Consider the following 17775-nt stretch of genomic DNA (forward strand, 5'->3'; position numbering starts at 1 on the left):
TTGAATGAATCTGCCTTGGTTTTATAAACAATCCCAGAAACTCTTGTTGTGCTGGGGCATGCTGCAGCACTGTCCCTGAAGTCGAGTAATTAAGAGTACGAGATCGAGAGGTATGGTGATGCCCTTGCACCTTTTGAGGAGTACGAGAGTTGTGCAAAGAGGCAGAGTCCCGCTTGGATTTTTTGTGTCTGACCCCAGAAAAGACTCCTGCAATGTCTGGACAGGAACAGGATTGAGATTGACCTTTAGACTACGACCAATGTCAACGAGGAGTCTTCCAGTGCTTGAAGACAGAGTTGCCTTTGGGTTGATCGATGCACAGTCGGTGCAAGCCATTAGGAGTTGTGACTAAACCCCAGCCAGCAGAGGCAAACTTAATGAGGATCTGTCACAGGCATTTGCTTGAACCAAGTCCTTACACGGTTTAACGCCTGTCGGCTTAGAAAAGTGACATTTACCTTGCACACTGTAAATTTTGCAATAAGGAAGATCTCAGAAACAAAAGGTAGCTCTGCATCCGCATCTGGTGGTACAGAAAGAAAAGAGCTGATGTCAGTACGCAGGAGAGGCACTTATACAGGCCCCCATATCATTTCCAGGGCAGAATGTGGTCAGTGTGGAGCCACACAGCACAACCTATCGGCATGCAGAGGTACTGCTGGAAAAAGTGTTTCCTGATCCAGTCTGATGTTTGGGGAATATTCAAAAAGTGAGGAATCTGCAGGTAGAAAACTACTTGTTTGGCCTCTCCTCCTACGTGTGCGGATTAATATTTCTAGATAATCTTTTCCTCTATGTGACAACCTTATTCAGGAACTATCTCAAAGCTACCATTCTTCTCTATTATGATTTTATGCACTGACTCAACTTATAAGGTTGATCTGCTTTGGCTGTAAGTAAAATCCCTTTTCAAATCTATTTGAATAAAAATTGACATTACTGCATGCATGCAAAAAATAATAGTATTTCCAACCCTCACAATTATATTTTTAGGTTTTAGCAAACATGATATTTCACATGTTTACAATTTGTTTAAAAAAAATAATGAAAATAGGTTAGACAGATGAGTCAATTTGAAAAGACAGGAAAAAGGTGGGTGAGATTGTGCTGTGTGCAGGAACAGACCGGATATGTAAAATCTACAAAACGCGAACGATAACTACCTCCTTGTCAGTGCCTTGTGGGTCCATTTCTGGATCACTCATCTGACATACACCGCGCTGCACTCTGTAACTTTTTGGGATGACTTATCAGTTCTCTTTGAATCTTGAACCAGTTAGTGCTATAGAGGAGACTTAAGATCCACAGCCTTGTTTTCTCGTAGCACATCAGAATAAACACATGAAGCTAAATAGATTACACAATTCCTATTGAAAACGCTATCTATCCTGGAAACAATATTTAATGCAAAATAAATTAGAAAACACTTTATTTTCTTTGAGAATTAGTGAGGCAGTTTACCTGTGCTTGGGTGTAAACTGAATTTCTCAGAACCATCTCCATGCAGTGTGTAGGATATCTCTGCATTAGATCGAATATCTGCATCAGAAGCAGAAACCTGTAGAACCACTTTGCCAGCCAGGATGTCTTCTGGAATGGTTTCAGTATATAAAATCTAGATGAGCCAGAAACCAACACGGGCAGATTAGACCAATGTATTGCAGCACCCAAAAATCATTTGTTAAGGGATGAAACTGTAACCCAGTTGTGAGGAAAATCTGACATGATGCGAGCTTGGGATTTAAATCCTCGAAAGTAAGGATGACTGATTATCTAATTAATAGCTTTGCATTTAATGCATTATTCAATGAGGTAATTAAGGAATGACAGACGTTCACATGCTCAGAAGAGGGAGAAATTGATTAAACCAAGCACCTCTAATTTCTTAAATCCAATCATTTTGTAACTATCAAGACTTGGAGAACAAATTTGTCATTCTGTGAAACAAATATATAAAAATCACTGCATTTCAGAAAGAAAGGAATTGGAAAAAAATCCTACAATTTTTCTTTTTAGAACATATCCCAAAGCTATGCATGACTAATTCAATTTTTAAAATGATCTCTAACATTTTGTAAATATCTGACAACTTGGACAAAAATCAGCTTCAAACGGTGGCACTCAATACATCATAGAATATGCAGTTCTGTACATCAGCTGCATTAATCCATCAGCAAAGGCCACATATGAAAAGCAGCTTCTTTAAAAAAAAAAAAAAAAAGAAAAAACAAAAGCAGCTTCTCAGTGCCGTCATCAAAAGGGTACTAGGCCTTCCTGAAAGGGGCAGTTTGTGCTGTCGCCTAAGTATTTGTTTTCCTAGAAAAATATCTACTCTGAATGTGCATACTTTTTTCCAAGTTGGGGGAATTCTAAAGGTATCTGGGGTTTGTAGTTTTCTCTAGAAGAGACCAGCAACATGTTGATTTTTTTTATTGAAAAAAGGATGTTTTTATCTACAAATAGTACCAACAAAATGTTTGCATTTTTTCATCACAATTTTTTTAATTGAATATCTAGTGTGTGCAAGCCTGTTTCCACAGAGACTGTTCTATTGTGGAAAAGGTAAATAAATAGTCTCATTAATGTGGAAAGGCAAGACTACCTTTGATAGAAAATAAGAGTGAGTTTTAAGAACAACCTGATGTTTGTGCACCAGTATAATGGATTCTCAGCGGTTCAAGCTTTGAATCCAGTCACCATGTGCCGGAAGGTAACTAATGATGAAGGAAACTTTCGAGGGTAGAAAATCTAGTAGGCAAGAGTGTAGTGGGTTAAATGAATGCTCCCTAAGTGGTGTAAGAACCACTTACATAGCGGGGATACCCCTTTTGAGCCCTTCCATAAACGCTCTAATGTTAGGGATTCTGAGATCAATCTCGAGAGTAGCTAGCTGTATTGGTATGTAGGAATAAGCTAGTCCAACCTTTTCTAAGCGCAGCCCTGCATCATTGTTTTCAAAGCTCTTTGAATTTTTTTAATAGTACTGTACACATTTGTTGCATACAGCCACATAGCATGCACATGTAGTGTGCTTTCAAGCTTATTTGAGAATTTGCATGCCCTCCTTTGGATGTAGCAGGTAGACAAATACTGAGGTTTTAGGTGCAAATAGCAAGATTTATTGCCCTTAGGTTGGGGTGGACCAAAAGATCGTAGTGTCAAGCCAAGAGGTCTCATCATGGCGGGAACGTTTTGTGGGGATGAATAAACATTCTAAAATTAGCCGGTACCACAGGCTGCCACACCCATGTGGGAGAGTGGAGGATTAATTTTATCAATGTTTGCCGCATTTTGAATGCATATGGAGTCAATGGCAGGGGAGAGGAGGAGAGAAGGGGGGGTATAAATAGGTTATCTTGTTATAGGTTTAAACCTTTATTAACTGATAAAAACCCAATGAAAGGAGCACAGGCCTCATCAGTGTAAACATATAAACATTGATAAACATTTGCACAACCACAAAATAAAATGCCATTCAAAGAAAGGAAGGTGAGAGAGAATGAGCCATTTTAAATTTCTTTCCAAAGGGGCCAACACAACGCAACATTGTTATATAAGATAACAGCATGAAAGACTGGTCTAAGATTATTCTGCTTGAGTTTTGTTGTTTAAGGATGTCATTAAAATATTGAATCTTCTTAATTTTGCTTCTTCCTTTTGTTTCCTCCAGTTGTGTGTGCTTTGATTACAGATACTGGGTTTAGAATAATTTTTTAGGTCTAATCTAATTATTTTATTCACACTGTAAAGAATTTGTAAATACTAAAATCATAATTGAGCTTTTGGTAGTGGGTAATTCTTTCACTGACTGTTGAAACGGCTGGCTTATAAGAATCTTGGCTAATATGTATTAGCACATTTACCCATAGACACAGAATTGGTAAAAACCTTCAATACATCAGCTCACTTTTTTAAAACAACAGTATCGATAAGGCCAAACACTTCTGGCTTTAAACATTCAATTCATTGTTTAGTAATAGGTACATGTGAAAAGGGTGTTGTCACCATACACATTGGAAAGCGGTAGAAACATGACTATTTTCCACATACAAAGATAATTCATAGCTGCAAGGTGCCCCATCGTTATCGGATACCTTCAGCTAACCCTACACAACTGCACTTTACTGCTGGGGTTTCGAGTTAACAGTTAACATGTTAACAGCAATGTTTCAAGTCTTAGAATACAGTGTGAAGTGTGTTAAAATGTCAGGGCTGACGTAAAGTGAAACATTTGCATTGGGGCCTTATCGCAGCTATCAATGTCCTCAGAACTGCACCACCACCTTAATATAGTCCCTCAAAAAGTGCAGAATAATGGCAGTGAGCATGCATCAAGTTTCAGGAGCCTTAGCACACTGGGTTACACATTCATCCAACATCATTTCAAATTTTGTGAAAGATCTCTCTATTTCAAGTTTCATAAATTAAAAATTAAAAAACAGTAGAAGGATATAAACATAGAAGGGAAAACAGAGTGAATAATAATTTAAATATAGATCATGAAATTGTATGGAGTATTGACAGTACTCTGAAAAATGATGAAGGGTAAGGAGCTCGACTCAGGAGTGATTGATGAAATATGCCTATCTTGGTGAGCTTAGGTTCAATTGGGACTGGTAAATTAAACAGAAATATCATAATATTCAAGAAGGAATTGGTGAACCCTACCCAATTGTGTTTAGGAATGTAAGCATTTGGATAAAGCACTCAAGTGTTTAAGATCCATTATTAGTCCTCTAAACCATACAAAGTCCTGACACAGGAAGATATGGAAGGGTGATGAGATGCGAGTGAGAGAGTGCATTACACAGACTTTCTATGCTTAATTTAGTTTAACGTAATTTCATTGGACATGCTGCCAATGGGAAAACACTACGTGCCCTTCATGAGTTCTCCTTTCAATTAAATATGCAATTTATAACAATCACTGCAAAAAACATGTTTGAATACACTGGAAAAACACCTTTTCTCTATTTTGGGAGTTAGATTACTGAATAAACTCTGGTAAGCACTGATTTAATAACATTTGTAAAATGTTGAAAAAGTACCATTAAAAACAAAAACATGAACAATGAAAACAGCACAGGCTAAGCAAATACCTTTGAAAAACTGATCTTCTGGATTTGACATCCTCCTATATGCAGATGATACCCATAATGTGGTACTTATTGTCAATGACTCAACCATTCTTAAAAGTAAATTCCATCTATTTATGCAAGCAGTAAAGCTCAACTCAATAAGTCAGAGGTTTTTCTATTGGGTCCCATGTCCAATACTTAGTGCTCTGACGGGTTCTGACCTGCACCCTCCGTGGAATGTCAGAAACCAAGGGATTATTTTGATCTGGACCTTTCCAAGGGCCTCCAAGTGAATCGTGTTACCAAAACCTGCTTTGCCACTCTTCAAAGGGCAAAGAATAACTTCAAATTCCTCCCAGAGTCCTTACACACCCATAATTTATGCTTTATGTGCATCTAAATTGGACTTTCAACACACTAAACCTGGGCATTTCGACCAGGCTCATCTGCCAATTGCAGTGTGTTAAAAATGCTGCAGCCAGAGCCATTCTGCCTATCCGCTTGCAGATTGCTCCATACCTTGAAGCTTTGTAACAATAATAAATAATGAAACTGACTTACAGATTGCATAGCAACTTCTGCTGAAGCGTCCCAATGCTCAGATTCTCTGTTATCCGAAAGGCCCTCTGCAATTATAGGCCAAAGAATTAACATTGGTTGAAAAGTTTGTTTTTTCATTGCTTCCTAAGAAGAACTTCAGAAGGGAGTTGTTGAATTTCAACTGGCAAGGTTTCAGATTTTAGGAGCAAAAAATTTAAAGGGCCTATCCCCTATTTTAGCTAAATAAATCTTGGAAGCCTGCACTAATCTAGCACCACTGGATCTCAACTTTCTAGAAGGAGTTTAAAACTTAATTAAAATCTGGAGACAATATGGGCATGAGCTTGACTGTGCATTGTAGCTGTAGCACAGCTAGCTCCTAATCAAGAAGAGACCTCCCTAAACCACTATGCATGACTTGTAAGACAGTAAAGGGTTTTGGTCCAAAGTATGTCTGTAAATATATCTGAAGAACATGTGCCCCACTGTCTGCACTAGACTCCACCAATCTCCTGGTAGGTCCACATAGTCAACTTCTACTTACATGGCCCCAGAAGATGGAACACACTTCCTACTCATTTGAGACCGGAAACTAACTTCACAACTGTGAGAAAAGGGATTTCTGTGACAGTACACTCTCTCACACACCTTTTGCCTGGATTTTGATGCAACATTTGACTGCAATTGCCCAGTTTCCCAGTACCAGTGCTCCTTCCCTAAAAACGTGCCCGCAATGGGCAATTCTGTCCCCCTGCAAGTCCATAGTAAGTGGTACCCTAGGTACTTAGGGCCTGGAGGCTAGAGAGGGTCCCCTGGGACCCCTTCACTAGGACCATTCCACTACCCCTGCAGCTGGCATGCCCCCTGTGAGGTAAAAAAAATGACCAATTCAGCATGGCCACTGCCTGTGTGCCATTCCAGCTAGCACCCCTCTAGTAGGCCTTATCAGCCCAAAGGTAGGGTGCACTATATCCCAGGTGTGGACCTATGTGCAAAAGCAAATATGTCCCTACAGTATTAGGGTCTACTCCCTAGTATTGTAAGTGCCAGGAAAGCCATACAGAGAACATGGGCTGGAAACCTGAATACTCAAGTTCTGCAGCACCATGATTGCTTTAACCAGGAGTGTTTGGTACCAAACAGCTTTTTGTAATAAATTTACACTGATGCCAGTGTTCGATTTATTAAACATACTGAGGGCACCCCAGAGGTGCCTCCTGAAAACCTACCAATCCTTTTGTGGGCACAGACTGGCTTTAGGCAGCATTCCACGCACAGACACGTTTCTGGGTTGAGAGATCCTGCTTCCTGGGACCAGAAAATGCACATCCTGGGCAAAGGTGTCATGCCTCCTCACCCAGGATGGGCCAGTGCTCGAAAAGGGAAGCTTCAAAGGTCTGCCGTTTTTGTAATACGACCCCAGCTCTGCTGCTAGCAGCAGATGGCAGCCATTGGTTTACACCCCCAGTTTGGGAGGGAAAGCCAGTGGGAACAATTCAAAAGAATTGGAGGTGTGCCCACCTCTGCCAACCCCACCTCTAAGGTGGGGGAGGCGAGGTGAAGCACAACTTTCAGTCCCCCACTACCCTTCAGTCAGGGCTAGGTCTATGCCCCCTCCAACATGAGGGTAGCATGATAGAGGGTGTAGTCCCCCCAGGTAAGGGGCCCAAAGGAGCTACCTGCTAGTCCCCTAAAATGCCTCCTGAATTTAGTATTTGGGTGGCTCCCCCAGACCTTGAAATCAGATCTGCAATGACCTAAAAAGAAAGAAAACACCCTGCAGCAGAAGCCAGAAGACGACCACTGCCTTAGCCCCAGCCCTACCGACCTGTCTCCAGCTTCAAGGACCCTGCGACCTGTCTTACAACCAATGACCTCTAAAACCTCTGGGAGGACTGGTGCCTTCAACAAAGACTTCGATCTCCTGTGGACAGCTGACCTGACCAGAAGAAACCTACTCCAAAGACTCTGGATCCCAGCAGACCAGAGTTTCCTGCCAACTTTGCACCTGACTGCCACAGCCAGAGTCTGTGCAGTGAAGTCTCCTGGCGATTCTGATCTCAGACCAGCATTAGCTGACTTCTCCTACCCTCCACGATGGCGCCTGCAATGTGAACCCAGAGGACTCCCCACAACAGCGACTGGCTCCATTAAGAAGACTCCAATGTCAAAAGGCACTCCTGTTCACCAACGAAATACTAGCTGATAAGTCGTTGTGGATCTCTGGATGAGACAGAAAGGCTGTCTGGCCAAGGGGAAAAGATTGATGCCAAGACGAGTCGACATTTACAATTCTCTTCTTTCAATGTTTTTGCCTGGTGGTCTGATAAGCAATGCTCTAACTCCCAATGTGGGTATGTTGGTGGCAAATGGTGAGAATAGGGGGGGGGGGGGGGGGGGGGGGAGAAAGAATGCCTACCAAACCAGAAAGTGAGAGGAGTAGAAGGCTTAGCTATATTGGCACTGGAGAGCTATTCAACAATTTGTTTTTATATAGTGTTCAATAGCACAATTTTAATTTCCTCACACTGTAAATAACTTTTAATATTACTCATTTTAATGGCACCCAACTATTGACAAAGAGAAAGATGGGAAATTATGTTGGCCTTGCCAAGGTAAAGCCTCACGACCTGCACGTCACACCTAATGCCAGTAGCAAATGGCCGATTTGCTGACCCATCTACAATTTTGCAAAGTTTAAAAGACCTTATATCAAGGCCACTTATGGGAAATCATGAGAAAGACTATGAAAACAGTACAATACTTTCAACGGTTCTAAGGCATTTGTGCGCCAAAACAAATATCTGGATGGGGAGGGCCAACATGAGCTATGGCATCACCTTGAGCAAATCTCTATGGATATCCAATATCTTTTATATGTAAAGGCTTTTAAATAAAGCAGCTTTTTTTTATGCAGCCTTTTTTCCTTAAAGGAAAATGGGAGGCATTTAAAAAAAAAAAAACACACATTTAGTTTAATTTATTAAGGGCAGGCAGTGGTCCCTGGGAGTGTAAAAGCAAAAGACGTTAAAAAGGTTTTAAAGCCAGAAATAATGAGCTATTGCAATGGACGGACGTAAATTGCTAAATCCAAAAGCTTTGGAGAATACACAGTGGCAGGCAAAGTATTTTGTTTACTATAGAACACCTCTCGATCAACTATTTAAGACGTGTTCTTTTCTGCAAGTTTACAGGCAGAGGCTTTGTTGAATAAAATACCGACATGTAAATGATTTCAAGTACAGTTAAGAGAATATAAGGTATTCCTTTCTTTGTGCACTGGCTTTCTGCATCTTATATCCTCACAATAAAGAGTGAATCTGCTGAATAAGCAGCTAAGAGAGCTAAAATGTAAAAGAGTTGTTGCCCATTTGACAACCTCTTCTGCAGCAGAAGAAATAGACAGCAAACAGGAGGTCTAGGTAAAGAAATGCCGCCCAGACGAAAGTGTAATGGCACGATAATTTACAGTTGAATAAGGGGGTGGGGCGTACTTCTCCAACAAAAAACTTCAAAATCCTCAGTTTTATATCTGCACCAGTCGCATACATTGCATGACAGTCTAAAACAAATGAAAATAAGAGCCAAATTTCAAACAACTCCGCTAAAACATCGTGAACTCAATTAAAATAAATTTTGCATAATCAGGACAGCAAGACCTGCATTCTCAGAAATGCAGTTACCTTTTCACAAATGGGGCTGTTGTCATTGGCATCAAGAACCTTAACTTCCACCACGGCTCTAGTTGCAAAGGTCCCATCAGTGGCTGTTATGTTTAGCAGGTAATGGTCCTTTTCTTCCCTGTCCAGAGGCTTTCTTACATAAACCTTCCATTCGTTTTGCATGTATTCGATGCCAAACTGGTCCTGGTGATCTCCTCCTAGTCATAGGAAGAAAAAAGCGTTCAAACTACGATACACAATTAATCCTAACTTTATCAATCACATTAAGTTTACACTAGTCATGCTATAGGAAATGGCTCCATTCAATTTAGCACACGATCTGCTAGGTGTAAGAACCGTGCCCAGACACAAAAGAAATGTGGCTTGAGGGACAAGCATCCTCAAAACAGAATCTTTAGATCCAAGAAGAAACTAAATATGTAAAAATGGCTTTAAATCTGTAGATGCTTTTGTCTAAAAGTTATAAATCTGTACATAAAACTATGACTTACTTTGAATGGTAAATATTAGAAGCGGTTTTCATCCTGCCAACGTTCTCCAACAAATACTAACTTTTTGAACACAATAAACAATAGTGTTTGGTAAATTTTAGGAACGGACCTTTAACTTTAAGAAATTCAAATTAATTGGCTGAAATATTTAATTTTATTTAAGTACCAAACATCAATGCAGCATTAACAAGGTGGGATTTGTTAGTAAATGTTACTAATATTTGTTTAAACTATGAAAGAGTTGGCATTTTTGGTAAATGTGTCACTGTTATTTTAAGAAAATGCAATACTGTTGTAGTAACTTGCAGTGATAAATTCAGATATCCATACCAAAACATTACCTTTTGCAGAAATGACAGTAATCTCCACCTGAAAAAGCAATTTGCTGAGGCTTGAGAATTTTATTTTTTTTTTAATTTAATGTAGTAACCATCGTGTTAGGAATAAATATATTTTTAGATTTTGCACAATTCTTTCATAATTTGGGGTATTTGGTAAGCTTTATTCACATAGTTAAGGTAGAGCTGGAAGAAGTGTTGCTTGCCTATTACTATAGTTTATCATCCTAAAACTATTTGCGATGAAAATGCTGTGCCTAATCCAGCATTTAGTGGTCAGGTAAAAAAAAAATTATCTTGCTTTTATCTGCATTTACAACAAGACTCAGACAGCACTGTCCCACTGAGTAGCAGACGCATCTTCAGATTTATTTTTCAAAACATTATAATGTGAGATTATATACTTTTGTGTATGTATGATAAAGCTTTAGCACTCATCTTCGTCAAGGATATAAGAGGGACTACATGAATCTAAAATAGCTTCAAACTGTTAATTATTACAGTTATCTTTTATTTTGCTGTGCACATTTATTACAGATTGCTGTGCCTCGATTTTAAACCAGTATTTCCCACCTCATTGTGATTGTCATCAGAAGTCATAGCAAATTAACGCTTTAATTTTACCTGCAATACTGTTCTATTGCCTTGCCTGAATGGCAACAAGGTAGGGTTGAGTGATGACATCAGTTGACCTCCAACTTGTCTTTCGCTAGCAAACAACTGTAAAGTTACAAGTAAGACCCAAGAATATTTTTCAGAACTAAAGGCTCACTATGTCTAACTTGCAGTTGTATTTGCTAATGAATAGCATAAAGGAATCACATTACAATCGAGCAAGTATTCATTTTAGAATTGTCCTGCCGACGCTGTGTGTGACACCAGACACCAAAAGCCACTGATACCTACTGGTGTCCTTTGACATTTAAAGGGGACAAAAGAACTGGTCTCAGATCAAGAATATATAATGCATTTTGCATTGGGCCTAAGGACCTCAGCAGGACTCATAAAAGCTGAAATGCATGATATTTAATGTTTTGGCCCAAGTGACTTCAAGAATACAGGGGGTGATACATGCAGTTTGTGATTTTTGTCAACACTGGACCTGAGCGCAGATGTTCACAGAACACACAAAGCCGAATGCTATTCTGACAGAGGGCAACTACTGCCCCCTTATCAAAATGTATGTGGAGCACTGAGCGGTGGAAGAGACAAAACATACTTTAGTGCAATGGGTTTAGCCAGTCTCCTCTGAGAGGAGACTATCTTAGGGATCCTGCCAGTGAAGATCGTTATCTAGTCTCCGTCAATAGGGTATTACATTCATTATTTCTGACATGTATAAAGCACGTTATATTAGGTGTTTGGTGGGCCATGCTGTTCACAGGCGTGATGGTGAAACGTAGTTTTTATTATGGCCCAGAACAAAAAGTGAACCTCTCATGTTTGAGTTGTTTTTCCATCTCTGGAAACACAGACTGCATCATTCCTGTATACCCCTTGTACCTTGTATAAGGGAGGATTACAGCTACTTCCTGTACTTTAGCCATAAACCATGGCAATGGTAGCAGCATCAGCCCTTAGATAAAGGCCAATACACAGCAGCAGTCAGAACAGGTACATTGCAGACACTAGAATCAAAAGTGTGTAAAAAACTAGCCAGCAAAAAGGGCCACATACTGCTCCAAGAAAAGAGGACCATACAAATCCTTGAATATATAGCCTTTGCTTAACTCTATCTTATTCTGACCACCAAAGAGACAGTGTAGAGCCTTCTGCCAAGTATGAAGGCAGGACAGATGCATGGATCTTCCTGGGGAAAAAAAAAATTCTGTTTGAATCTATGGAGAGAAAAAGCCTACCTGATGTTTAGGACTTCGACTAGGTCTGCCAGGAAGCCCTCCTCCGATTCAGAGGAAAACCTGGTACAGGCCCATAAGACTGAATAGTATGCGTGAAGACAGTATCTAGTTTGCCACAGAGCCACAATGCTGTTATAGCCCAGCTTCCCAGAAGAAAATTAGATAAAAACATCAGTGAGAGAAATCATCTTGGTCAAGGTACTGCTCCTCCAGCTTAAAAAATCATCAAGATTGAGCTTGTGTAGCTCTGGCAAATTGGATTGACTTGGGTATCACCCTCATTCCAGACCCAGGTAGATGCGGACGCAGCCATCTTTCACACACCGAATGTATGGTGCAATTTTGCTGGTTGGAAAAATGTATCCTGTTCTACATCCATTGGCATTCCTAGCCTTCACTGTTCTAAGGATATTGCTGATTAATAGTAAATGTCGAACATTAAAAAGATGGGTCCTTCTTGACCAGTGGTTCCTGTTGAGGCACACGCCTAATGTCACAAGAGAGTGAATATGGTTTCAAACTGTTAACACTTGAAAAAGACAAAAACAAAGACTGCAAAGACGGACTCACCCACTAGATAATGAATTTAGGTAGCTGGCTCTTTATAGGATATATTAAAATGAGCTATATCGTGTAAAGAGTCCGAGGGTTGCCTTATGAATGGACAAGGTGCTCTTATAGGGGGTAGTGTGGTCAAGCAGCCTTTAATACAAACGACTCAATAAGGAGAGCCACACCTATTATAATAATAGCAAGTATCTTGATATAGGTTTAGGCACTAGAAGCAATTCATTCAGGTAAGTACATTTTTAAAGAGAAATATTTGAGTTCAAGAAGTCGACAGTGCATTTTTCAGGAATTGCAATGTTAAAACTTATGAGAGGAAAAACATTTGTTTTAGCAGTTCTTCGCAGCAACTTAGAGCCATTTTCTTGGATTAAAGGCGAGTGGAGGGCAAGGTCCCAAGGAAGCATCAACAGGTCACCTTCAGTGGCACGCAGGTGGCCGGGTGCAGTGGTGCTAACTGCGTCAGGTGTCCAATGCAATCCAATGGGAATCGGTCTGGTCACAAAGGGCCTGTGAGGGAGCAGGGGTTAACATAGTTCAGTCCAGTGAAACCAACAACTGACTTAAGGTCTTTTGATGTTGGGAGAGGTGGGGACACCTTGGGACGGGGTGTCTGGTTGTAGAGGGTCTATGGGGTGTCGTGTTTCTTTGTCTGTCAACACTTGCGGTGGAAGGGATCTGCACACAGAGGATGCAGGCAACGTCTTGAGTTCTTGAGGAGTCACTCCACAGTGGACTATGTAGCTTGAGGTCCACACTGACACAGTTGACCCACTTAGGCATAGGCTGGGGGTCTCGGGTGCAGTAGTGCTTGGAGGCGGCGGGTTTTGGAGGCCTTGTGGTTCATGTCTTGCTGTCTACAGGATGCAGGGGATAGTTCAGCAGTCTGTCGGGAGGTCGTTGTTACTGGGTGAAGTGCTGGCAGGTCTCCCAGGTTTTGGGGACTTAGCAGGTGCAGGACAAGTCATCTTTTGGCGCAATTTTCGAAGTCATCAGGCAGGCCGGCACCGTTAGCGCCAAGTCAGTTGCTGGGTCTTGTGTTCTTGCAGGTGCGACACTTCACGTCCGTCTTCTTTCTACAGGATCTGCTTTTCTGGTGCCTGGGGCGCCACTAAATACTAAATTCAATGGGCTACTGACCCCTGGGGTCATTACACACAATATGACCAATTCCAGTGGAAGTGGGCTTAAACCTGTCCCAGAACTCCTATGTTTGCCTTTGCAAAGATGGCTACTGCTTGAAAGTCATGTCAATCATTACATTATGCCACCTTAGGGGTGGTACTAGCCTGGGGGGTGGCACGCTAATTTTTTTCCAACTGTCCAGGTTACAAATGGCTCTGGACAAAGGGGGGTCGGTTTACTCTCCTGTGTGGGTAGCCAGACTCATTTTCAAAAGGTGGTAGCTTCTTTGAATACCTCCTGCCTTGGAATGCTAAATAGCATGTCATCCTGTGGGAAGGGGTGTAAACACCCTTTACCCAGCAGGATTATTTTTTCTGAACTTCTGATAGCAACGGCTCTCGCCCTGGGGGGGGTCAGACATACGTCTCTGGTGGCTGGCTCGCGGAAACCAGTCAGCCAACACACCAGGGGCTAGTAGATTTTCAGGGGGCACCTCTAAGGTGCACTCTGGGTGCATGTATTAATAAATCCAACACTGGAATTGGTGTGGGTTTAATAATGAAAAATGTTTGGTATCAAACATCCCCATCTTCAGTAAAACCATAATGTAGATGGGGGAACTCGATTTCACCTGTGTCCCAGACAGGTCTTAAGATGGCTTCCTTGTTCACTTGTGCTGGAAGTAATTGAACCGCAGTACAGAAAATAGACGGTCCCAGTGGGACAAAAAAAAAAAAACTAATATGGATGCTGTAGCCTCCATTAAATTACTTTAACTATGAAATTCTTGTTAAATGTTATTTATTTGTATTGAACGTCAATCAGAATGCTCAAAATCCAGCACAACATCTGGACCATATGTACATAAAAGTGCCCCGAATATGTAGAAGGGAGAAAGGAAGGATTTGTATGCAAAGTGAGGGTAAAATGAGGGTGGAAAGGAGCGACAGTACATACAGCAACAGTATTATTCTCAAAGAAAAGGTTTGTCCAACATGACAATTAAATACAAGCAAAATTAATAGTAGCCATTATGTCGCTAAATCAGCACAATGAAAAACCACTGTTGACCACACTGGCATGTATACAACACAATGTCAACGTTTTGACCCCAGACAGATGTAGGTAACCTTTGAGCCTTACAATGGGGTCTTCCTCAGGACTGAAAAGGGGCACTATCAACCATCTTTGGCTGGGTGGTTGGAGTGATAGCAGTGGGCCTGTAGGCTCCCCGGTCAAAGAGCGGACAGATGGCAACTTACTAGTCATTAGACATTTGCATTATGTTCCTTTGAAAAGATTTTAAAAAAACATTTACTTCAAATTAGGGGCCACAATTAAATCCAAAGGTTCCCAATCACTCGCAAATCCTTAAGTGGTAGTCAGAATTCACATAGGCCGCTGTGTTACCAAGTTTCTCGAAGTAAGGTGTATCCATTCTCTGCATCAGAACCCTATTGAACTGACTAGTACAGGGACACATCTGCTCATGCAGGTATGCCCTCACATGTAATATTAGGCACCCTGCCTTAGGGCTGTCAGGCGTGCTGTAGGAGTGACTTACTGATGTTACATTAAGTGCTAGGGGACAACGCACAAAGGAATGTTTGTCGCGTTTTCACTTTTGTCTGCACAAAAACACGCAGCCTGAAATGGCAGCGTAGCTTGTGTTTGGTGAGGAGTCCCTTAGGGCAGCCTAATTTGTGCTGCAGCCCAAAGGGGCCCTCTTTAGTACCTCAGGGCCTAGGTACCAGGTGTACTACTTACTAGGGATTCACAGGGTGCTAAAGGTAGTGCCATTTAGGGGAAACAATTAAACAGTTTTGGGAAAGAGATCTGGGACGGGGACCTGGTTACCTGGGACCCAGGCCAATTCCAGTTGATATCACATCAAATACCAGTCAAAACGTGGGGGTGACCATGTCAAAAAGGGGTACTTTCCTACAATGAACATGAGAATCCGGGAAAGATCCAAGCTTCAATACTGACCCATGCTAGGCTATTTTCCAGAATACAGGAAGCTACAAGATCAAGACATTTAAAGGACCATGTGAGGACTGCTTAACTAGTCCATCTGATTATATAAAAAATAGCCTGGCTGTCCTTCACTGAACTGTTCACTGTAAAATCACCTCCAGGAAACCCAAAGCACCAAAGACTCTGCTAGGCGAGATCCTAGTTCATTGTATGCTAGGTATTTGGGGTATATCTAATTTACAGGGCACACCTTTTAGTCAACCCCTTGGTCCAAAGGACAATCAACATACTGGTGTTGAGTGCAGAGTCCAATAAACTAAATCCTGGCCCTCAATTACCGTCCTTCTGCAAAGGTTATGCTCTTGTCAAGAAGTTGACCATTTCAGAAAATCCCCAAGTGGAAGCAAACTAAGTTCCAAAAATATAATATTGGTCATAGGGTTAAGGTTATCAGAAATCTAGCACCCAGGTTGGGAATGCATGATTAATGCGTGGGGCGTTATTGTAGTACCAGAAGATGTAATTTTAGCTAAACTATGTATTTACCTGTTGAATAAAGTCATGCTCTCTTGATAAATAAAAGCACTGATGGGGCACTGCATTTATTGAGCTCTTGTTACTATGTCACTCTGTATTTAAGTTTCAGACCCTTCCACCACCTGGATTAAGCCTTTAATAATTGTTCCAGCCGCTGTAAGAGAATCAAGTGCCCAAAAAGAGTAAACTGGCTATCCAAATTGAGTACATTAGTACTTTGAACATGCAGTATAAAATATCCTTACCCACCAGAATACAATTTGTTAACTATTGGCAGTTTGTGTATTTGTAATTAAGAGGTGCACTGTCAGCACCTGAACCTCACCATACTATACAGTGAGGTACTAACATTTAGTAAAGCAATCTTTAGGGTAAGGAATTTAAGTGAACAGCTATGCAATAGCTACATATGTGGTTGCATCAGTTATGTAAGAAGCATATTTATGATCCACACAACTGGTGTCCCAAACAAAGGGATGAATAACTCAAATGGGCATCTTATAAATAAAGCAAATACTGGATAATATCAGATGCAGAATACAACAGTGTAATTTGTCTTTGATATTAAGATATAAGCAAACACTTCACGTGACTGCAGAGAAACCCAGGAGTGTCAGACACATGATTTCCCAGGCTAAGTGTTCACATGCAGTGGAACCTGGCTCAGAGTGTCCTACTTACTCCTGGCTTATTCGAAGATGTGGTAGCATTGCCAAATTCTTGTGCTATGCGAGAATCAACACCATCTTGTCTTTGTTTGGGTAATCGGGGTATGTTTTATATGGGACTGCACACATTTTTTATCATTTGGGGAAAGAAAGAGATGGGTAAATAATTATGCAGGAGATCACAAATTCTAAACCATAGGGCATGATAACCTGGTCCCATCGGGGGGGGGGGGGGGGGGAATGGAGTCTTAGGTTAGACATTTTATTTAGCTCGTGATGTACAAATCTAGATACAATATCTGTAAACATACAATCTAAAACTGCTTCGTCTAGCTGCCGTTCATAACAACCATTAGAGAAGCTTGTTAAGGGCGGAAGTGACAGAATTTTTCACCAGCCATGGATGCCAAGGAATGTATTCCCACTTTCCGTTAGACAACAGTGTTAATGAACATTCAAATAACTTGTGTTTTACATTATAATTAACAATTGTGGTGCAACAAATTTTTATCAAGAGGGAAGCCTCAATTCATTCACTAATCTGTCAACATAAGGAGAAATCTGCACATCTCTGCTAACGACCATATATCTGACAAAACAAATAATTTTTAGATTATCGTGGGATTTTCTAAGAAACTTATTTAGAATGCAAGTACACTGGAATGCCTGCAACCAGTCAGGACGTTTAAGAGGCTTGAGTGATCATCTGTTGAGCACAAAGAAAATCTTGGATTAAATTGCTTCAGTTTCGGCAGCATACATTTGGAGATCAGAAAAACAAATCTTCATATAATTCAAACGAGTGCCTCTCAGTCACATAGTTTGCCACAAATCCAAGCCTCAATCATCATAATATAGATGTCTACGATATCTGCATTGAGAAAACGCTCAGTGTCCTGAGAAAAAGCTCTT

General features: G+C 40.9%; 1 protein-coding gene across 8 annotated transcripts in view; it reads right to left on the bottom strand.

Moving 5' to 3' along the window:
• FAT1 (FAT atypical cadherin 1) overlaps window positions 1–17775 on the bottom strand; it is a 277803-nt gene that overhangs the window by 77773 nt on the left and 182255 nt on the right. For all 8 annotated transcript variants that reach the window (XR_014978169.1, XR_014978170.1, XM_085641986.1 and 5 more), the window contains exons 11-12: window positions 9302–9498; window positions 1462–1615 (exon numbers count right to left, since the gene is read on the bottom strand). Coding sequence is in view for 6 of the 8 variants with exons in the window: in XM_085641986.1 (XP_085498112.1) it covers window positions 1462–1615; window positions 9302–9498 (351 nt within the window). In the remaining 2 variants the exon portion in view is untranslated. The remainder of the gene's footprint in view (window positions 1–1461; window positions 1616–9301; window positions 9499–17775) is intronic.

This window comes from Triturus cristatus, chromosome 2_2 (assembly GCF_964204655.1).
Source record: "Triturus cristatus chromosome 2_2, aTriCri1.1, whole genome shotgun sequence".
Taxonomy (NCBI): Eukaryota; Metazoa; Chordata; class Amphibia; order Caudata; family Salamandridae; genus Triturus; species Triturus cristatus.